The following is a 22,885-nucleotide window of genomic DNA, read 5'->3' as shown; positions in this document are numbered from 1 at the left end:
CAGAATATTTCTGCTTACTGAAATAGTAGATGAGATGTTTGGGGGCTGGTGTTGGGGTACAGGTAGTGAAGTTCTCACCAGAGACACTGGTATGTTCCCTGAAGGCCAGTTCAAGTCCTGGCTGCTCCACTTTGAATCCAGCTCCCTGCTAGTACTCCTAGGGAAAAGGCCAAAGATGGGCCCAGCGCGGTGGCCTAGTGGCTAAAGTCCTCGCCTTAAATGTGCTGGAATACCATACAGATGCCAGCTCTAATCCCGGGCGGCCCCGCTTCCCATCCAACTCTCTGCTTGTGGCCTAGCAGTCCAGGATGGCCCAAAGACTTGGGACCCAGCACCTAAATGGAAGACCTGAAGGAAGTTCTTGACTCATGGCTTCAGATCAGCTCAACTCGGCCACTGCAGTCACTTGGGGAATGAATCATCGGACAGAAGATCTTCTTCTCTGTCTCTCTTCCTCTCTGTATATCTGGCTTTACAATAAAAATAAATTAATCTTCAAAGATGGTCCAACTGCTTGGGCCCCTCTCACTCACATGGGACACCCTGATGGAATCCCAGGCTTCTGGCTTCATCCTGGCCCAACACAGGCCATGGCAGCCGCTTGGTGAGTGAACCAGTGAGTGGAAAATCAATCAGTCTCTCTCTCCATCTCCTGTCCTGCCTCTCTCCTCCTCTCCCTGTAAACTCCGACATCCAAACAAAGAATGAGTCTTCTTAAAACGTAGATGCTTGTTGTAAAACTCCAATCCTTATAAAAAATATCTCTCCTGTTTCTGAGGAGAATTGGATTCTCCCTGCTGTTTTTTTGTGTGCGTTTATTGGTCTACATTGTTTTTTCCCGAATCATCCTGTTTGATGTCCTGGCCTTAGAGGCCACCACATTAACTTAGTGAAACGAATGCTGCTGGCTTTGGATGTATCTTTAAGTTTCTTAGAGGACTGGCACTGTGGTGAAAGCATTGTTCATTTGTAACTAACATTTTTTTCACACCTGAGAATTGATTCTTTCCCTCAACTTCTGGACAGGGTTTTCAAAACATTTCCCTAGTCAGAATTAACCTAAGCTGTCACAGTTAAATGCCATTTTGGAAAATTACTGTACTTTAAAGGCCCTCGGATATGTCAGCATTTGAAGGAATATCGTTGTAAATTTCTGAAAGAAATCATTATTTCCTCTAGGATATCGTTTGTGTTGCTCCTGGCTGGGGTTTGTTTGAAATGGGACACATCTGTCTTTGGCAAGCGCATGCGTGTATGTGTTCTCTGCCATTGGTACCACAGCACGCACTGAGAAAGCAGGCCTGGGCTTTAGCTACTGCCACCTGCTCTTTAGAGACATTTAATCTGTATTTTTTTAAGAGTGACAAAGAGAGATATTTTTTAAAAGATTGATTTATTTTTAATTTTTGAATTTTATGATACAATTCTATAGATTCGGGGATTCCCCCACAATTCCCAACCCCCCCAACTGATTTTCCCCATAGTGTTACAATAGTATAGTCCTTCATTAGGAGTTATAGTTCCATCAGTCTGTTATTTAAATGTGCCCCGACGTTGCTGGTACAGACAGTGCCAGACGGTCCAGCATCCCGTTGTCTGGATATGTCCAACAGTTTTATTTTTATTGGAGAGGCAGATATACAGAGACAAAGATCATCTGTTTGATTATTCACTTCCCAAGTGACCACAATGGCCAGAGCTGAGCCATTCCAAAGCCAAGAGCCAGGAGCCTCTTCCAGGTCTCCCACACTGGTGCAAGATCCCAAGGCTTTGGGCTGTCCCTGACTGTTTTCCCAGGCTGTAAGCAGAGAGCTGGATGGAAAGTGGAGCAGCCAGGGCACGAACCAGTGCTCATATGTGATCCCGGCAGATGCAAAGCAAGGATTTAGCCACTGGGTCATCGTGCTGCATCCAGAGAAAGAATTTCCATCTACTAGGCCAAGGCAAAGCTAGGAGCCGGATACTTCATCTGGGTCTCCCAACTGGGTGAGAGAGGTTCAAGCACTTGAACCATTTTCCACTGCTTTTCCCCGAAATAACAGGGAGCTGGGTAGGAAGCAGAGAAGCCAGGTGTGAAATTAGTGTGCAATAGGGTGTGTCGGTGTTGCAGGCAGCAGCTGAACATACGGTGCCACAACAGCAGCCCCACCCACTGTCACCATGAGGTGAGCATTCATCCCTGCCCCATGTGGACACTGATCTGCTGTCCTGATAACCTAAGAGTGGAGGCGCAAGTGTGACTTTCATGACCAGCTCCCCGGTGTGTGTGTGTACTTGTGATGTGACTACCAGAGCTCTGTGTGCCTCTGTCTCTCTGCCTACAAAATGAGCATCTGGGTGCAGGATGCTGACGGGATTGTGTGACAGTCGGTTCACAGATGCATTCCTGTGTATCAGGTACTGTTGACAGGAAGCACAGTAGAAATCGTGTTGTGCTGGAGACCTCTGGGTTGGGTCAGGCTTGCCCCACCTGCACAGGGGAAGCCTTGACTGTGTTTATCTTCAGTCCTCTTGCTCCAAGACTAGGCCAGAACGTCCCGGGGTTAAGAAACAGCTCAGCTGCACCAAATGTGGGTGAGGATGTGGGGAACTCAGAACTCTCCTTGCTGCTGGTAGAACCCACAATGGCACAATGTCTTCGGAAGGGTTTAGCCCGATGGAGTCGCTCAGAAAGATCTAACATAGAGTTTCTGTATATCCCGGAAGTCCGCATTAGGTAGCAAATGAAAACAGATGTCCACACAAAAAGATGTGGAAGAATATCCACGTCGTTACTCTTCGCCGTGGCTAGAAAACAACAACAAATGTCCCCCTACTGATAAATGCCAGACAATGGAATACTAGAACATCCAAACGATGGACTGTCACTCTGTAAGGAGTGGAAGCACAGGTGTGTGCTGCCGTGGGAGTGAACCCTGAATGTATTATGCTCGCTGAAAGAAGCCAGACACGACTGGCCACATCTCCACTGATGCCATTTCTTACAAGTGTCTGGAACAGAAAACCAAAGAGGCAGAAAATAGCTGAGTGGCTGCTTACGGTGTGGTTGGTACTGGGGGACCCAACAGGAAAGTGACGGCTCCTGGGAACCAGTCACCTCTTTGGGGGTGGTCAAGCTGCTTTGAAATTAGATTGTGGCACTGGGTGCATGACTCCGTGAATGTCCCAGGAACCATTAACTTGTGCTTGAAATGGGTGATCAATATGATAAGTGAATAAAACTCGTTTTTTGTTTGTTTGTTTGTTTTTTAAGGAAGAGAAGCAAGCCCTGAGTTTGGGGCAGTCTGTAGAATTCCACCAGCTTCCTGAGAGCAAAGCCTCTGGAGCCAGGCCTGGACCAAGCCTGGCAGCCAAGGCATCATTAAGTTGGTTTCAGAAACACATTGTGATAGAGAGCATTATTTTTATGCTACCGTGTTACCTGGGATAGCTTCGAGTTTGGGGATTTTTTTTGTTTCTTTTTTTTGGCTCTAGGCTAGTTGCAGTGGGAGTCTGGTATCCTTTGATGATAAAAATGACAATCTTCAAAGTGAACAGTGTACATTCTTCCGGAAGTTTGCTGCTCCGTATTTCTAGTGCACAGAGCTGAGTGCCTCTGCCTCCTCTCCTGAGGGCTGGGGGGGCTCCTTCCCTGCCAGTCCCCAGACCCCCACTTCCATGCAGACAACCCTGAGTGGGGGGCGGTCAGGATTATCCAGGAACTGACAACAGAATTCCCAGTGCAATTGACCCTTTCTCTTTAAGTCTGATTTACTTACTTACCCTTAAGTTTTGTTCTCCTAAGTGTTTCTTATTGCCATAGCAACCCTAATCAATCACTGGACTAAAAATAGCTCTTTCCTCTTTTCCAAAGCCTGTCTGTAGTGAATTGGAAAGTCAGCTCTGCTGTGCATTTTGCATACGCTGCTTTCATTTCCCGGCACTGAACCTGGGAGGGCTGCTGTCAGCTAATTATCTCTGCAGAGGCCCCAGCCGCCTCTCATCTTTCCTGGCATTATTCTTTCCAACTGCACATCCCCGCCCCACTTCTAAAAGCTATGTGTAGATGCATTCAAGTGTTCAACCAAAAATAAATAAATAAAAAATAAACCCATCTGTGCTTTTCTGAACATTCACTTTTAGGTGCTGGAGATTTTAGTGGGACCTGATGAACATTTTCCAAGGAGAGATGCCTCCTGGTGGATTCCACTGGATTTGGAAACCAGGAAAAGATGCTGAGGAACTGAAAGGAGCTGGTGTGGCAGAAACAGGTGGCAGCCACACCAGTGGGATTCTTCTGGCTTGGAAAGATCCAGGCTGGAAATCAGAGAGAAGGGAGGAGAGCTTGCTGCTTGCTTTTTCCTCCAATACCTTCATGACCCTTCTTGCGGTAGAGGATTGAGGGGACCAAACAAACCCTGCATGGGAGAAAGTGAATATTTTATCATTCTCTTGTAGAGAGACTTTTCATGAGAAAGGGAATTCTAGCGCTAGGATTAGCCCAGGGCAGGCGGGAAGGGCAGAAATGACTCCCCGGTGTCCGGTGTCCTGCTGGCTCCAGAGCCCTAGACTCCCTGCCCCTTCCTTAAGGCTGTGAGCAGAGTCACGTGTGCGGCTCCTGGGGCTCTCAGCTTCTGCCAATTCACGTCGTTTCTGAGCTGCTCTGAGCCTTGGCTTTTGTGATTTGGTTCAGTGAGCCGGCAAGCATCAAGTCCCAGAGTCTGGGGAAAGGAGAAAGTTCATGGAGAGCTGGCTGGGTTCTTGCTGCAGGGCATGAAACAGGCAGGGGTCAAGGAGAAGGAAGCTCAGAGGGAAGGGGAGTAGAGAGAGCACCTACCGCCAGACTGGACAGTGCTGGACAGGTCCTCCTAGCACAGGGGAACTGAGAGAGGAGGCTGGAGGAGATAGGGCAGGGGCAGTGTCCTGCCTGTGGCTACTGCTCCAGCAAGTTCCCCACCTCCAGTGCACCTTGCATGTTCCTCGTGAAGGAGTTGCCTTTCTCTCATCCTACCCTGTTTTCTCCTCCTTTGTCTGTGAGAGCTTCTTGTAGAGGAAGCTATGGAGTGGGCCTGTTTTCTCCATGAACTGTACTGCCAGACATGACCTAGACTTGGGCTTTCCGTATTTCGTTTAACCCTCACTTCCTCAGCTCTGGGGGTAGCAGGCTGGAGGGGAGGCTGTCTCCATTTTATAGATTTGGAAACCAAGGTTCGGTGGGATCTAGGAATTGGCCCAAAGTCATGCATCTTGCAAGAAGAGGAGCTCAGGCTTGAACTGTCTGATTCCTGAACCCATTCTTCCTACTGAACCATCACACTTCCTGTCTGCAGATCAGGTGCAGGCTACTACGTGTGGAGGACATTAGCTAATGACAAGCTTGTTGGCATCAGTTCGTAACCATCACCCTGGGCTATGAGCAATGCTGGTGAAATCACAGGTAGAATTGCTAGGTCAGGAAGTACAAGTGTCCGCCACCCTGGGGCATGTCCGCATTGCTTTGGGAGTCATGCTTTGCTCAGATGCAAGCTGTCTGGGGAACTTGGGAGGGAAGCTGTGCAAAGGGCAGGTGCTGTGTTAGGTTTTTTTTTTTTTTTTTTCACTGCTGCCTAACATGTTGCCTATATCCTGAATGTCTTCCAGGAACCCACCTTACTGTCTGTCAGTGGATGGACTGGGAGGTGGGCTCCAGGTTAGCCGGGTCTTTGGCTTCAATTCTCTAGGCTGAAATCTCAGTGTTGGGCAAGCCGCTAGTCCCGTCTGATACTTAGGGTCCTCTGCCAAGCTCTTGGTTGGGTGGGAGATTAGGACCCTCAGCTCCTAGAGGCCTGTTTCAGTTCCTAGCCATGTGGCTCCTCCCACCCCCAACTTTAAGGCCAAGGAAAACAGATGTCTGTTTTATCTACAGTAAGATTGTAGATGCTGTGATGAAATCTTAGGGTCAGTCTCCCCACCAGGCACCCTGTAAAGACTCCATGGGGTGAGAGCCAATTGTAGGCACAGATCCTGCCCATGCTGGTGGGGAGTGGGCATGCGGCTTGTGGGCACCAGGGCCTGTGACTCTGGGGACCACCATTACATCCTGTCATTGGGCCTCATGATGTTGGGGACACATGGAACTTGAAACATTCTGTGTTCTCATATCATTGTACTGTGAACAGTGTGGGTTATGAACGGCTTCACCATGCCCCACCTCCCCACAAGATCTCTCTTCCTGGATCTGGTTCAAGTGTAGGTATCTCAGGAACTTCCCACCTTTTATCTACCCCCGACCCTGCCACAGTGAGACAGCACCCCCTTGTTCAAGGAACTACGTCAGCATCTCTTGGGGAAAGTGTGTACATACAGGGCCAGGTCCTGTAGACAGATGGTATGTTCCCAGCTAAAGCAACATCTTCGATGATAGTGTCTGAGCAGTGAACTGCAGTGAAGATGCTGCTCTGGGGCCTGTGTCCTGTGCAATTCCCAATGTGATGGCTGCAGGGGAAGGTGTCCTGTTTTTTTTGAATCCCAGTCGGAGCTCCCCTTCTGCATGGTGAGCCAGCCGCAGAGACTACCAGTAGCAATGCTATGATATAGGGGAAGATGGAGGGCCGCCTGCCCCCATGGGGTAATCATTTGGAAACAGTATTTAGGAGGGGGCTTGGAGGAAGATTTAGGAAGGAAGTCTCAGGACATGAGAACTGTGATCACGAAGATCCTAGCTCAGGAAGGTGTTCCGGCTGAATCTGACTTTCAGATGGGCCTAACTCCAGTGACTCTCTTGTGAAGAGAAGAGGTTAGAGGCACAGAGATGGGGTGATATGAAGCCATGTGCGAGGCTTCATCTCATATGAAGTGATACAGCTGCAAGCCCAGGCTTGCCCGGGACTCCAGGAAGCATGAGAACTCAGCAAAGAGTTCTTCCCTACTGGCTTCTGAGCAAGTGTGGCTCTGCCAGCACCTTGACTCCAGGCTTCTGTCCTCCAACAGCACGAGTGGATAGGCTTCTGTTGTTGTAAAAGCTACTGTGTGGAGAATTCTTATGCACAGCAACCCCAGGAAAGTGATACAGGGGTCAGAGAAGGACATTCAGGTTCAGAGCAGACATTTTGAGTTTGGTGCACCTGTAGGTCCCTCATTGGAGACAGCCTGTTGGCAACTGGAAAGAAATGTGTGAAGAGAAGTTCCAAGTGGGGGTGTTGGTTTGGGATGCATCCGTAAGAAACGATCGTGGGAATGACAGAAGCAGGAAGGTAGCTTGAGCCAAGGGAGAGGGTTTAGAGCAAGAAGACAAGAGCGTGGTGGGTGCACCTTTGTGGAGGGGTGGATGAGGGAAGAGGAGATGCCAGTTAGCCACATGCTAATGCAGAGGTCTCCAGAAGGCGAGGGACAGCTGATATGGGTGGGAAGTTCCTTGATAATCGATTATCTCCATGTCAGAAGGTCCTGGGTGAGAAGAGGCAGGAGGCAAGAAAGTAGAGCCAGGAGGCATTTAGTAAGTTTCATTGTGGAGACAAAGAGAGAAATGACGTTGACTGTGACTGATGGAAAAAGCCATCCAATGAACTTCATGCTTATTTGGAAGAAGGCAACACTCTTCCCTTCTTAGGGGGTACTATGGAAGGAAGCAGGGCCGAGATGGGAGTTAAGTAAGCAGAGCTCACAGACGTCAGACACTGGGCTGGGTTTACTGGTACAATCTCATGGACCTTTTGAACACCCCCAAGGATCATCCCTGTTCTAGAAATGGGAAAGCTCAGTCTGGGGATGGTTTATTTGCTCAAGTCAACACCTTGCAGCAGACCCCAGCATGCGCACTTTTTTCTCATTATATCATTTTCCACTAGAGAAGACTGCAGTGCCTTTCTCTAATCAGCCAAGAAGTAAGAGGCATAAAGAAACAAACAAGCAGGTGTTGTGAGTTAGTAGTTAAGCCCCCACTTGGATGCCAACATCTCCTCTGAGTGTTGGTTCAAGCCCTGGCTGCTCCACTTGAGATCTGGCTTTCTGAGAATACAGCAAAGATTGGCTTAAGTGGTTGGGCCCTTGCCATCCACGGAAGACCCAGCAGTATTCAGGCTTCTGGTTTCAACCTGACCCAGATAAAACTAATAAACACTGTGTGTGTGTGTGTGTGTGTGTGTGTGTGTGTGTGTGTGAGAGAGAGAGAGAGAGAGAGAGAGAGAGAGAGAGAGAGAAAGAGAAAACAAGCATGTGTGTGTATATATATGTAAGAGAGGGCAAGCATGTGTATACATTTATATATACATAAACAAATAAGCAAAAGGTTTGCAGTAGCAGAGAAGTGGCAGGTGTTTCTATCACACCCACTCTGTTTTCATGAAGCTATGAGTCAGAATGCTCAAGTGTAAGTGAAAGAAAGAGGAAGCCAGAGGGGCTGAGAGGCAGAGGGACTCTGAGTAACTGCACAGGATGAGGGTCAATAGGCAGCTAGCCTGGCACAGGGATAGAGACAGATAGGAGATATTTCATCACCTGGTTCAATCCCCAAATGCCTGCAATAGCCAGGATTGGACCAGACCAAAGTCAGGAGCCTGGAACTTTCTATCTTCCACATGGATGGCAGGGACCCAAGTATTTGAGCCCCACACAGCTGTCTCCCAGGGTGCACAGCAGCAGGAAACTGGAATTGGAAACAGAGGTGGGATTTGAATCCAAGAACTCTGAAACAGGCTCTGAAGTGCAGGCATCCCAGTTCGTGCCTTGACGGTCAAATCTGTGCACCCTGAGAAAGCTGAGCCTCTGCTGAGAAAGTTGAGCTTCTGCTGGGACTTCTCTGTGGCAGGATTTCAGTGGCAGGCCTGGAGATGTTAAGAAGTCACACAAAAACCCTTCTGAATTTAGCTGGAGAGATCTGCACAACCCAGGGTTCCGTCAGGTAATACAAAGGGTTATGAGCCCCAAACCACATGTCAGGGGAGAATGCAAAACCAGCCTGCAGCTGGCTTGTCTGACCCCACTTCTCCCACTTGCTTACTCAAGTCACGTGTACTCCCAGCCTTGGGGGCAGGGTTGCCATTCTCATATGAAAATAACCTAAGCCCTTGACTCAAAAAATAACATGTTCATTTGCATGGTGGTTTTGAATTTCTTATTTGGATTTAATATCTAAATGATGACATTCATCTGCTGGACTGATTTAAGTGGCTCAGGGCTTGTACTCATTAAACATCCTGTGGGGGTGTGCTTTGGTACCCCCAGATATACTTCCGCTTTGTGCAGTTTGCTGTCTTACCGCCTCCTCATCTCCGACTCCAGCCATGAATTGACTCTTGGACATATTTGGAGTAAAAGGGTACAAAACCAGCCTCCCAAAACCTGGTTTGTGAGAGGATTCCCCAGCAGAGCTCACACGTTGATCCTTGCTCTGCCTGGATTTCAGGGTCTCCACTGGAGGCAAAAGCCCTGCCTTGAAACTCCCAAAGCTATATTAGGGCAGCAGGTAGGGAGTGAGAGGTTTGAGAGGTACCTGTGACCAAGGCGTTAACGCGCACACAAAGGCATTGATCATCCTTTAGTTATGGTTTATGAATACTGACAGATAAGCACCAAATGTGCACAGGCACGTGATGCCAGGAAAATTAATGTGTGCTTGTTCCAGGCCTCTGCTTTCTCATACAACAACTGGCTGATCACCTCTATGGGCCTGGGAACCCCAACCTTGAGGATCCATGGAGTTCATGACCACTCAGTTTTCAATCCCAGCTCCAAGACTCAATGGTTGGGACTGGCCACACACTGACCCGCTCCGTGCCTCCATTCGTCATCTCAGGCAGGACTGACAGTAGCACCTGCTGCTCAGGGTTGTTGCAAGGAAGTAAAGAGTTAGAACTTGAAAGCATGTCAAGTGGCACGTGATGAAGGGAGCACACACTCTCATTGTTGGTAAACACCTCAAGAGCCCCTCCTCTCAGGGCCATGAGCAGCTTGGACCAAGAATCTTGCTGCTCCACTAGCTGCAGCTCCCAGGAGCCTTGCTGGGTCCGTTCATCCATTAGTCTCCAACCCACATCTGGCAGCCAGGGAGGCTAATGCTCAGGCCGATGTGGACAGGGTCGTAGCTACCAATATCCGTCAAAGCGCTCCTCTGATGCAGCCCTTCAGATCCACCCGGTGTGTACCCAGTAAGACCGTTAACACTGGGTGTGGCTACGTCTCATGCCAATAACTGATGATCTTGGAGTTCTGTCCTACCTCCCTAACTTGATTAACTATTTCGTAAAAATATTTTATTGGAGACTAACATGAAAGTGTTTTTTTAAACCTTAACTGATGTGAGAAGCAGACGCACACAAAGAACTCCAGTTGCTGGCTTATTAAATGTCCAAAACCCCAAGGTCTGGGTCAGCCAACACCAGAGCTTGAGCTGAAAGTCAAGCTGGGTCTCCCAGGGAGGTGGCAGGAAGCCCCTCCCCTGAGCCATCACGGCTGCCTCGCAGGGTCTGCATTCGCAAGAAACTAGAGTCAGAAGCACAGCAGCATCAAACTCGAGCACCCACATGTGAGATGTAGGCATCTTTCGTTGTGGTGGTGGTGGTGGTTTTTTACTTTTATTAGTATTTTCCATAATAAGGTTTTATAGGTACAAGGATTTGCCCCCACCTTCCCTTCTTCCCTCCCCATTCTTTCCCCCAGTCGCCATTTTCCCCCATAGTATTACAATAGTACAGTCCTTCAGCAACAGTCAGAAGTCCAACATTCTGCTGTTTATATGTATCATGACATTGTAGGTATAGGCAATGGTAGAAAAGCTGGTATCATATTGTCAAGGTATAGTTAACAGCTTCCTTCATTGGGAGTCCTGCTTTTATTCCACCATTTTATTCCTGATTTCATTTATTTGTTTTGTATTTTGCTTGAGTGTTGCCTTATGTCAAAGAGAACATATGATAGGGCCTGGCACGGTGGCCTAGCAGCTAAAGTCCTCGTCTTGTACACGCCAGGATCCCTTATAGGCGCCGGTTCTAGTCCTGGTGGGCCCACTTCCCATCCAGCTCCCTGCTCGTGGCCTGGGAAAGCAGTTGAGGATGGCCCAAATCCTTGGCACCTGCTTGGGAGACCTGGAGGAAGTTTCTGGCTCCTGGCTTCAGATCGGCACGGCACAGGCCCTCGCACTCACTTGGGGAAAGAATCATCGGGTGGACGATCTTCCTCTCTGTCTCTTCTCCTCTCTGTATATCTGACTTTGCATAAAAATAAGTAAATCTTAAAAAAAAAAAAAAAATAGCGCTCTTTAAAAAAAGAACGTATGATATGTATTCTTTTAGGATTGGCTTATTTCACCGAGCTTAGTTGTCTCTCCATTTAGGACCATTTTGACAAATGGTAGAACTTCATTCTTTCTAATGGCCAAGTAGCATCCCATGGAATAGCTTTGCCTTTAGATGGGGTTGAAGGTCCCTGTCTCACATGCAGATTTCACTTCCTTTATATGTATTTTTTCCAGGAGTGGAATAGCTGGGTCATACGGTAGATCAGTTTTCAATTGTCTTAGCACTCTCCATACTGACTTCCACAGTGGCTGCACTACTCCAGTAGTGGAGTAGGGGACCTTTTTCTTCACATCCATGTCAACAGGTGTTAAAAGATTTCCAAATGTAGGCCAATCTCACTGCAGTTACATGGAACCTCAATGTGATTTTTACTTGCATTTCCATAATACCTAGGGAATCTGAGTATTTTTTCATGTCGCTTTTGTTGATCGTTTCCTTTGCTGTACAGAAGCTTCTTAGTTTGATGTAATCCCATTTGTTTGTTTTGGCTTTGACTGCTGGTGCTTTTAGTGACTTTTCTAAGAAGTCTTTACAAATGTCTGTGTCTTATAGAGTGCTTCCTATGTTTTCCTCTAATAGTTTGATTGTTTCTGGGTGTAGAATTAGGTCCTTGATCCAGTTAGAGCTGATTTTAACTTTTAGGTCAAATACCCACCAGCCCCATAACATGAATGTGGAGTTAAAGTTGGGTTCTCAGGCAGCCCACAGTGGCAGGTATTGAAAGCAAGCTCCAAGGGGATGTCTGTTTCACGGATTTGCTTTTCCCTTGGACACATATAAGAATACTTCGAAATGTTCAGAGGAAACCAAAATTGAAAAGTGAATTTATTCATGTACCAAACAACGTTGGGCATCCACCCCATATTTTTTTTCTCAGACACGTTTTCTGTGAGCTTTCTTAAGACCTCTCAAGTTGCTGTGGACAGGTTCTCTTGAGGGATTTGACTTCCGATGTTGGTTATTGTCTCTGGTTTGATATCTGTTTCAAAAGAAAAATAAAAGTGTTCCCTTCCCAGAGGCAGCTTTTCTTGTCTGAATTTGGATTTTGATTTAGTATCTTCACTTTTGTGTTCTAGAACAGTGCTCCCAGCCAGGTGATCAGCAGGAAGAAAGGGAAAGTGCTGTTAGGCTCATGAAAGTTTGCTTTTTTTTTTCCCCCCCCACAGTGTTCCTTCCTGCCGAAATTCTCCATTCATATAGAAACCAAGTACGAGGACAACAAAGGAAGCAACGACAGCGTGAGTAGCTCCCCTCCTTCCACTCAGCACTCGCCTTCACATAGCCGTGTGTGCCACAGTCACGGTCTGGCCTTGGGTTCCTGAGGATAATTCCATAGGGACTTCTCCATGGTGTTGTTTCATGGTTTGGGTTTTTTCTAATCAATGATATAGATGTTTAGTGAACCACTGTACAGAAATCTCTGGAACCTGCCTTGATGGGTCCTTGGAGGTGGAGAGGATGATGGAGAACTTCAGAATGCCATGGTTCGATTTTCAGTTGTAGGACTGAGCACATGCCTTCTCAATGGCAGTAATACTTACCAGAAACAGGGGATGTGGTTAAATATACAAGGATACTTTAAACAAATCATGCAAAATGGAATGTAAGGGTGACTTCAGAGCAAGTGTTTGGCACAGATATTAAGGCCTCATTTGGGATGCTTCTATCCCATAGCATTATGCCTGGGTTTGAGTACCAGCTCCACCCTGATTCCAACTTCCTGCTGATAGCTACCTTGGGAGGCAGCAAGTGATAGCCAAAGTGCTTGGGAAGCACTAACCGCTAAGATCACCCACAGGGCCACTCCTTACCTCTGCTGTGCATCCATCTTGTTCAAGTCCCACCATCACGGGAGAGACTTCACGTGTCCCCACCCCAGCCTTTTCCCAGCTCAGTTCTCTAGCTCCCCCAGCTCCCCAGAGCTTGCTCCTGGGGCCCGTGGGCCTCAGGCCCAGTCACAGCCTGATTTTCTTTGCCAGTTCACTTCCTAATTTACATATTCAGCAGCAGCAGGTGGTTGCCCAGCTGGCTCAGCATCCCAGGGAGGGAGAGAAGGAGAGCGTTAATGTTTTCCATCCCACTTACTAGTGCTTCAGAATCACGACATGAGAAATATAAACTTGCCTGATAATTCTTTCCTTATTAAAACATAGCTTTGTCCAGCTATGCATTCAAGCCAATGGCATGTGCTGACGTGTTTTTCTGTCCAGAATTGAGTGTAGAGTTTTGGATGGGAGGCATAGTGACTCAGCAGTGCAGTGGTAGAGACTCATCTCACCATGTTTCCAAACTACTTAATAAACTCAGATTATGTCTTGTGTATTTTCTGGGTATATCATCATTCAGCTACCATCTTTCATACTAATGTCTACATTGTTTCCTCCACCACTTGCTAAAATTTAATGACTGTGATGTTGATAAGAAATAATATCTTGATTGAAAGTAATCATCCTATTGATTATTGTTGAATGTCCTATTATTGTTGTTGTCCTATTATCAGTTACCATGTTGGTAAATTTTTTTTTGCATAACCCAGTATCTAGTTTTTTAAAAAAGTATCAGGATGACTAAATATAAATGTATTCTCTTTGTTATAAATAAAAGTTGTGCGTTTATGATTGTGGAAACCTGCAAAATATGATTACATTAGCCAAGGGCACAGTGGGGAAGTTGTCTTGAGTTGAGGCACATTTATTTTATGTGCATACTGATGAGAATTACTTAGGACTTAATTAGTGCTGGGGAGGGTGGCATAATGCCAGGGGAAGATTCTGTTGTCTGGCCGAGGCTATAAATCTAGACCTGGGAGAGTCGGAGCTTTGCACTGCCTGGTCCAGCAGAAGGAGGAGCTGCTGGTGTGTGGTACCTGTTGCCAGGTGACAGGTGTTCAATGAAGCTAATAAGGAGCAGTCTGACACTTATTTCTTCTTCCAAACAAAGCTTGCACCCCTCTAAGCAGTAGCTCTTGACCTTGACTGCACATTGCACTCACCTGAGAAGCTTTCGCAGCAGTTCAAGCTGGGCCCCTTCTCCCCTGGGATTTTGATTTACTGTTGTTGGTCCTGGATGCACATCCCTCAGCCAGCCAGCCAGCAGACATGAAAGATGGAACACCTGCTTCCAGAATGCTGGATTCTTCAGCTGGGAGTATGCACAGCAAAAGAGAGTGTACCCTTGGGCTCAGTTGATGCATTCCTGGAGAGGACCTAGAGTATGCCTTCCCCACCCAGGGGAATATTCAGACCAGCATTGTCAATCATGGCTGCACAGTCAAGTGACCTGAGGGTGGTGTTGACCTAGCTGTTAAGATACCCATGTTCTAGATCTCAGTACCTGGGTTCAATCCCCAGTTCTGGGTCCTAACTCCACCTTCCAGCTTATACACACACTGGAAAGCAACAGTGATGGTTCAAATGATTGGATCCTTGCCACCCAGGTGGGAGACCTGAATTGAGTTCTTGGCTCCCAGTCATTATAGGCATTTCAGGAGTCAACTGGTAAAGAGATGCATTCTCCAGTTCAGTCCCCCTTTCCCTCTCTGGTTCTGGCAAATAAATAGGTAAATTAAACACATGAAAACATCACCTGGGAAGATTCCTGTGTCACCTCCCCCCCCACTGAATTCTGATTTCATTCATCTGGAATAAGGGCCAAACATTGGGTATGATTGAAAGGAGAGATTTTCCATCCACTGGTCCCCTCCCCAAATGGTCACAGCAGCCAAGTCTGACCAGACTGAAGCCTAGAGCTAGGGTCTCCATTCTTGGGCCTTTTCTGCTGCCTTCTGAGTTGCATCAGCGGGGAACCAGAACAGAAGTGGAGCAGCTAGAACTCAAATCAGTACCCTAATATGGAATGCTGGCATTGCACATGGCTTTTAATCCACTGTGCCACAATGCCAGCCCTTAGCATTAGGATTTTCAAAACTCCCACAGGTGAGTCTAAGGAGTGACAAAGCTAAGATTTAAGAACCCAGGCTCTCCCAAGATCTTCACTTCTTCATCCTCCTGGAAATTGAAGTGTTGGTGAAATGTGTTGGTAACTGCCACCCCATCCCCCACTCATGTGGTCAAAAACCTTAGGGCAGAGTGTATGTTCTCCTTCGTCACGTGTTGGCAAGGACCATGCCCCTCCTCAGGGCAAAGACACACACCACCCCGCAACAATATGGGAAAAACTTCCAGTTCTTTCCAGTTCCTGGAAGCACACAGCTCTATCTTTCCCAGAGCTCTCCTCTCAGAGGCTGCCTAGAAGAGGTTTCTGGTTTCTGACTCACCCATGTTGTCGTGCAAGAACACGTCGCCATTCTTGTTGAGGCAGTACCATCCATCAGTACTGCCCCTCAAGCACCGTAACCCTAAGCCATCCTCTTAACTAGTCGGCGTCTCAGCCCCTTTATCAAGAGAAATCGAATCAGTCGTGCTGGTGCCCAAGTATGGAGTGTTCCCAGAGGCTGGCTTTCCTGCAGGCACTCCATGAAGTGTAAAGTGCACTACAAGTGTTAGCGGCCGGGGCTGTGATGGGTAGATGCGTGTTCATGATGACTGCCTTAGGCCACTCTGCATTGTCAATCAGCCATGTGTTGTTGGCTCTTGGAGTCTTGAGCACATACCACATGCCAGCTATTATGGGAAATCCTGAGGATATGACTGTAAGGAAGCCAGACTATTGTCCAGCCCTCATGGCGCGAGGGAGACCAAATAAGCAAACAGAACGACAGTGGTGGTGAGTACCTAGAAAGCAGTTCTGAGCCAGGAGGAACTCGCTGGCAACAGGTGATCAGGTCAAGATGGCAATTCCATGGCAGACGTGAGTATGGGACCCAGGCAATCAATGCCAGGGTTAGCCAGGCTGAGGCACTGGTATGGACTGAGATGTGCTCCCACCCCCATCATTCAGATTCAGTATGACGAAGCACTAAGAATGGGACTATGTTTGGAGATAAGGCCTTCAAAAGGGCGACCAAGGAGCAATGAAGTCAGCATAGTGGCCTGTGTCTTGGGGAGAAGGAACACGTGACACATAATGAGATGAGGGGGATCACGTGTACACAGGATGTTCATACCAGAACACAAGCCAAAGAAAGAACCCTCAGGAAAAGCCAACCTTGCTGAACCACTGTCCCGCTGGTAAGCCACTTCCCCCTGGAAGTTGCCCGTGGACACAGAGGGCGGTTCACGTGTTAGTTATTGATGATTTGTTATTCTCCCAGTCCTCATGGTGTCTGACTCAAGATTCATGTTTATGACATCAGAAGGGTGATGTGGAGAGATGAGAGGTAAAGCCGTTGATGAACACATCTGGAAATGTACCCAAGTTAATGCACCGACCGGGGGGTGCCTGTGACAGCTGTGGAATCCATACTCAAAGGCCCCTGGAGCCGGTTATCTTTTCCTTAAATGGCTTCTGATTGAAGATTAGAGGAAGAAAAAAGCACCTGCTTTATTTTTAGACGTGATCTCTTCTGTCTTCAACTTTTATGGTTCTGTTTTTAACCTTAGATGATTTGAAGCAGCCACCTACAGAATCAGCAATTTTCTCTAATAAGTCGGTACATGCTAACAAGAAGGCTGCACAAAACACTCCAATTTGCAGTCTGCAAGGATGATTATCCATTTGGGTCGTGAAGTGGAAAGCCAGCATCCTCACTCAATCTTTGTCTAATGGTATCATTTTGAGGACAATGGAGAGCGGATCGTGTTTGTTTCCTTAAGACACGGCCATGGCTATTTGTGGTACCGTTTGGGATCTGACAGCTGGGATGTGAGCGACACAAGAGGAGCAGGGCCTGGGGTGTGTCACAGGGCTGCCTTTCTGATGGCGGTCACGGGCGCCGTACCTCTGTTGGAAGAAGTTGGACATGACACCTGTAATCCTGACACAGCTTCACGTCCTGTTTGCCTTCTGGCTGGGCCTGGTTCACACGGCCTGGGAGGAATTCATAACAAACTGCTTAGGCTGCTGCGTTAGTACCAAGGGTAACCTTTTAGGTAACGTCCTGATCTCTATTAATGAAAGAGAAAAAATAGTCTAATCATGGCTGGGATCGGTGTTTTGATGATTCGATTCATCCAAAAGGTTTCTAAGAAGCAGAGGTTTTATTAACTCATGTTGTAGCCACATTAATTCTCAGAAAATCCATCCCGAAAATGTTTTGGAAAAAAGAGATGTGATATCTACCATGTTCTCTCAAATGTGAGTGACAAAACAAACGGGGCAAATGCTCACCATTGGAGAAGCTAAGTAAAGAAGATTGAGGATTTTGTGGCTATTCTTGAAATGTTTTATTAAGTTCAAAATTTAAAATTAGAATGATTTTGAAAAATAAACTGGAAGGGGGCCCAGCACAATAGCATAGTGGCTAAAGTCCTCACCAGGAACGCACCGGGATCCCATGTGGGTGCTGGTTCTAGTCCTGGCAGCTCTACTTCCTGTCTAGCTCCCTGTTTGTGGCCTGGGAAAGCAGTTGAGGACAGCCCAGAGCATTGGGGCCCTGTACCCGCGTGAGAAACCCAGAGAGAAGTTCCTGGATCCTGGCTTCGGATCAGTGCAGCACCAGCCATTGCGGCCACTTTGGGAGTGGATCATCGGACGAAGGATCTTCTTCTCTGTCTCTCCTCCTCTCTGTACATCTGCCTTTCCAATAAAAATAAGTGAATTAAAAAAAAAATAAAATGGAAGCAAAGGAATAGATGTAATCAAAGATAAAGCATTTTTGTTATTCTCAATAATATCTCAGTTGAAAACCTACGAGACCTTGCCAGGGCTCTTAACTGAGGCCGTTGTTGTGGCATAGCACATAAAGCTGCTGCCTGCAAAACCATAGGGGTACTGGTTCAGATTTTGGCTGCTCTACTTCCAATCCAGTTTCCTGCTAATGGCCTACAAAAAGTAGTGGAAGGGGCCTGGCGCAATAGTGTAGCAATTAAAGTCCTCACCTTGAACACACTGGGATCCCATATGGGCGCCAGTTCTAATCCCGCCAGCCCTGCTTCTCATTCAGCTCCCTGCTTGTGGCCTGGGAAAGCAGTCGAGGACGACCCAAAGCTTTAGGACCCTGCACCTGCGTGGGAGACCTGGAAGATGCTCCTGGCTCCTGGCTTTGGGTTTACTCAGCTCCAGCCATTGCGGTCACTTAGGGAGTGACCCATCAGACAGAAGATCTTCCTCTCTGTCTCTCCTCCTCTCTCTATATCTGGCTTTCCAATAAAAATAAATAAATCTAAAGAAAAAAAGCAGTGGAAGAAGGTCCAAGGTTTGGGCCCTGATAACCATAGGGGAGAAATAGGTAAAGCTCTTAGCTCTTGGGTTTGGCCTGGCCCAGCCATGCCTTGGCCAACATCTGGGGAGTGAACCAGTGGATGCGAAATCTTTCTGTCTCTCCTTCCCTCTGTGGATCTGCCTTTCTAATAAAAATAAATAAATCTTAAAAAAATAATAAGAAGGCATTTACCCCTAGCTATAGGCAACTGCCTAGTTGCCTTATAACTAGGCAAGTGTTACACTGCTGGGAGAAAAGTAGCAATAACTGGATGGTACTGTGGGCCTGGTTAATGCCAAATTTGTGTTAGAGCTCCAGATTCCCCAGGGAAGGGGTTCTAGAGACATACTGGGTTGGGAGGGATTGAGAGCATGTTTGACAGGGAAGGAATGACTTCTGTAGCTTCCATAGATCAGACCACGGCACTTGCATGTAGGTGAGAGAGCTGAGACGGGGTAGTCTGGAGTGGGGAGACCAGAGGGCATGTCCGGGTCAGGCCAAGGCACCTGCCCATGTGGGAGACCTGGACTGGGCTAAGTAGCATCGCCCACAGCCCACAAGTGCACATGAAAGTTGGAGCTGGGAGGAAGCCGGGCAGAGCCATGCAGCACCTGCTGGCACATATAAAGACTGGGACTAAGGGCAAACCAGGCCAAGCAGAGCTGCGGCACCCACCAGCATGTATGAGATCCGAGGCTGGGAGCAGGACTGATAGGAGAACTTGAGGAACGCCCCTATTAGCCTGCAGCTCCTGCTGGGGAGCTAGATCAGACCAGACCAGACAGAGCTGGGGGGTAGGGCAGGCTGGGCAAGACTGTAACACCCATTGGTGAGAGCCAGAATAGGTGTGGACCAGCCAGATGAGGCCACAGCACCAGCTGGCAAGTACCTAGACTGGGTGCAAGTCATATCAAACTAGACTATATTATCCACTGGCAGGTGTTAGATCCAGGGCAAAGGAATGGTTCTTGGTAGGGCAACTGTGGGCACGCTCCTACTGGTAGACACAAGAGCCAGGTCTGTGAGTGGGCCAGTCTGGTCAGGGCAGCAACACCCATCAGCAAACGCGTAGGCCAGTTCTAGGGGCAGATCGGGTTCAGCTAAGCTGCAGCACCTATGGATATGCACAAAAGCCAGATAGGATGCAGGACAGACTGGGTTGGGTAGCAGCACATGCTGGCACAGGCAAAAACCGAAAGTGGGGCCATACCTGATGGGTTTTGGGGGGCCACCCTGACTAGGCATGGTACCCACTGGTGTGTGTGAGGACTGGGCACCATTGGTTTATGTGAGAGATGGAGGTGGGACAGAACTAACCAGGCAGCCACATCTACCAGTATGTGTATTGACTGGTACAGTTAGCAGACTGAACCTGACTCTGCACAGGCTGGTAGCCAAAAGACTCAAGTCTGAGGTCACCCCAGGAAAAATTTCTTGGAGGACTCCCCAACTGGATTTCTAAACTCAAGTCCCATCCTTAGGGAAAAATCAAAAAATTTGTGGTCCAACCTTGGCATGCATGTATTGGGTCTGGGCCTCCTCAGTTGCCGATGCCTGTGCAGTGGTCAGCATCCCCAGATGTACACAAGGGACATGATGATTCATCTAGGCCAGCAGAAGATATCAAGTGCATCATTGGAGGATGGGAAGCAGAACAGGCTGGACCACTCTCCTGGCTAAGCTTCGCAACATGTTCCTGGGTCTGTGGATGCACACTGAGACAGACTTGGTCAGCCAATAGTCTTTGGAAAGATTTCTCAACCATGGCACAATGAAGCCAGCAACTTCTCAGAACTATCAAAACCACTCAAGTAACACCCTCAGAACACTCTTCCTCATATTGGGGTCTCTAAGGCGTTGTCAAATGATCATCCTCCTTCCCTGGGTACTGATGTAGTTTGACAGCAAGGAGCAAGCAATCCCTATCCCTACCAGCAGACCAAGAATATAAAAAGAAAAGAACTGAGGTGTGGGAGGAAGCTTTTAACTAATTAAAATATTAATTAAGACTATAAGTACAGCAAAGTTACTAGGTATTATATCAATATCAGTAGTATTCCATATGTCAGTTCTAATCAGAAAAATTTTAATAATCAATGTCAACACAACTTTAAGGTACTTTAAAATAAACCAGATCTTTCTGAACGGAATTGTTCTTAAATGACAAAACAAAAACCTGAAAAAATAATATTCCATATGCATGGATGGTAAGACTAAATACTAAAAGAAAAAAAAAAGACAAATAATTCCAACCAAAACCTCAGCAGAATTTCTAAAAAAATTAGCTACAAAATCCACTGAAAGTGAAAAACAAAATCTGCTGAAAGGATAAAAGTCCCAAACAGAATAAATATCAGCTGACTACCTCATACAAAATAACTTGGCTTTGGCACAGAGAGAGACGCGTACCCTGATGATAGGAGTTTGATATGTGGTTAACTAAGTGTCTCAAATCAGTGAGGAGGAAAAATAAGTTTCTCGATAAATTACATTAGGTCCTTTTGCATTTCTAATGGAAGAAAAGCACTTGATCCCTACCTCACTCCATAGTCACAAAGAAACTACAAAAGTTCTCAAACCTAAGCATCCTTGATGAAAACATTGAACAAACATGCATTTGCATGTCATGAAATATGAACTTATTAAAAATAGGAATTGCCTCAGAAAGATTTGTGATAGCTTTCAGACTTGAAGAGAAAAGGGAAGGGATTTTATCTGTCCCTCTCTTGCTTGGTCACTCTCTTTCTCAAGTAAGGGTGGAGTCAGAAATCAGATCGAACACAATGCTCCCTGATGTTCATTTTGAGGGGTTGATAGTGGCTGTGTTTTGTATAATCCTTCGTATTTAGATGTGGGTCTTCAGTTTTGAAACAGAAAAATCTTATTTCAACACTTCCGTTCTGTGCCTGGGATCCATTCTTAGCTCCCATCACTGGCTCTGTAGTTATTTGCAAATGCTTGACTCCCTCCTGCCGCCTCCCCACCCCCACCCCACCATAAGAGACCTAATTTCTGTGGGAAAAGAGCACACTTCCCTTAAAACAAATAAGGCACAGCTTTCCTGTTTATTTACCTAGAGTGTTGTATTTATGTTTGCTGAGCGCAGTTCTGAGCTCATACCTCAGTGGATGGATTAGTCATGACAGAGGGTGGCCGGTAACCTGTGGGTCTCAGAGCATTTGGGATGAGGACACTTTAGGAATCTGCAGAAGCCAGCAATTGGCCAGACTCATTTGCCAGGCCAGCGTACTTGAGTTGGAGAAGTCAACAGCCTCGGCTCAAACAGGGTCCCGAACAGGGCTCTGTGACCCGTGGGAATGAGGGTTCATCAGTCTGAACTTGCTCAGCCATGACAAGGGGAAAGCGATGCCCGCCTCCTAGGTTTATGGGGAGGATCTAGCGAGACAGTAAATGTCTCCATAAAAGGAATTTCAGCTGGGCTTCCTGGGAATAATCGTTGAATTAGAGCACCGGAGATGATCCACAGGGGAAAAATTAATCATGGGAATCCCTTTGGCGGAAAGGTGCTCCATTCTCCCACTTCTCAAGTCTGCAATCCTTACTCCTTGGCCATCATCCAGGAGACATGACTTTATAAGTCACATATCCCTGGGCCTACTGGCTCAAATAACTGAGTTCTGCACCCATGTGGGAGAGCTAGATTGAGTGTCCAGTTCCTGGTGATAGCCCTGGCCACTGCAGGTATCTGCAAAATGGACTAGCAGGTGAAGCCAATCTCTCTCTCTCTCTCTCTCTCTCTCTCTCTCTCCTTCTGCCTCTCAAATGCATACAAAATAATAATTATAAAATTTAGTGTGAACCCTGAATTGGGTTCTGCCAACAGAAAGTTACTGGAAATGAAGTGATGTAGCTGTTCGGGTTTGGAACATGTTGGCTAACTTCTTCCAGAACAGTGACCAGCTCTCCCTAGTAATGTGAGTGACTTGATCAAATTCCAAAAAGGGAGTGGCTATCATCTTTGCAAATGCATTTCTCTCTGAATCCATGATGAACGCCTTCAAGAATAAGATCTCAGCTAGTGTTTTCAGTCTTTAAAAAAAAAATTGGGTAAGAGGGTGATGGACACTGAGCTTCTGGAAGCGAAGTTAATGATTTCCAATGGACGCGTTTTTTCCTTTGGCTGTGCTAAGAGCGAGTGCTCCTTCCTTCTGCCACCCTGTATGGACAAAGGCTCAGCTTCTAGCTGGATGGAACCAGCTGTTCCTCCATATCAAGATCCTCCTTGATCTTTTGAGGTTCAGGATCTTTCTGACTCGATATGGTGAAGCTGTTAAATCATATTTAAATCAAATTTCCCTGCTAATCCCTACTGAAGGCTTTCTCTTTATTCTATCAGATTTTATACCCATTG

At 47.0% G+C, this 22,885-nt stretch overlaps 1 protein-coding gene across 3 annotated transcripts in view; it reads left to right on the top strand.

Annotated features, from left to right (window-relative positions):
• The window catches only part of PITPNC1 (phosphatidylinositol transfer protein cytoplasmic 1), a 228,926-nt gene that overhangs the window by 130,523 nt on the left and 75,518 nt on the right, over window positions 1–22,885 (top strand). For all 3 annotated transcript variants that reach the window (XM_040989533.1, XM_040989535.1, XM_040989534.1), the window contains exon 5: window positions 12,419–12,490. In XM_040989533.1, the coding sequence (XP_040845467.1) occupies window positions 12,419–12,490 (72 nt within the window). The remainder of the gene's footprint in view (window positions 1–12,418; window positions 12,491–22,885) is intronic.

This window comes from Ochotona curzoniae, unplaced genomic scaffold (genome assembly GCF_017591425.1).
Source record: "Ochotona curzoniae isolate NIBS_2020 unplaced genomic scaffold, NIBS_Ocur_1.0 contig_523, whole genome shotgun sequence".
NCBI classification, from domain to species: Eukaryota; Metazoa; Chordata; class Mammalia; order Lagomorpha; family Ochotonidae; genus Ochotona; species Ochotona curzoniae.
The sequence above is the reverse complement of the archived record's forward strand: the minus strand, read 5'-3'. Positions and strand labels throughout refer to the sequence as shown.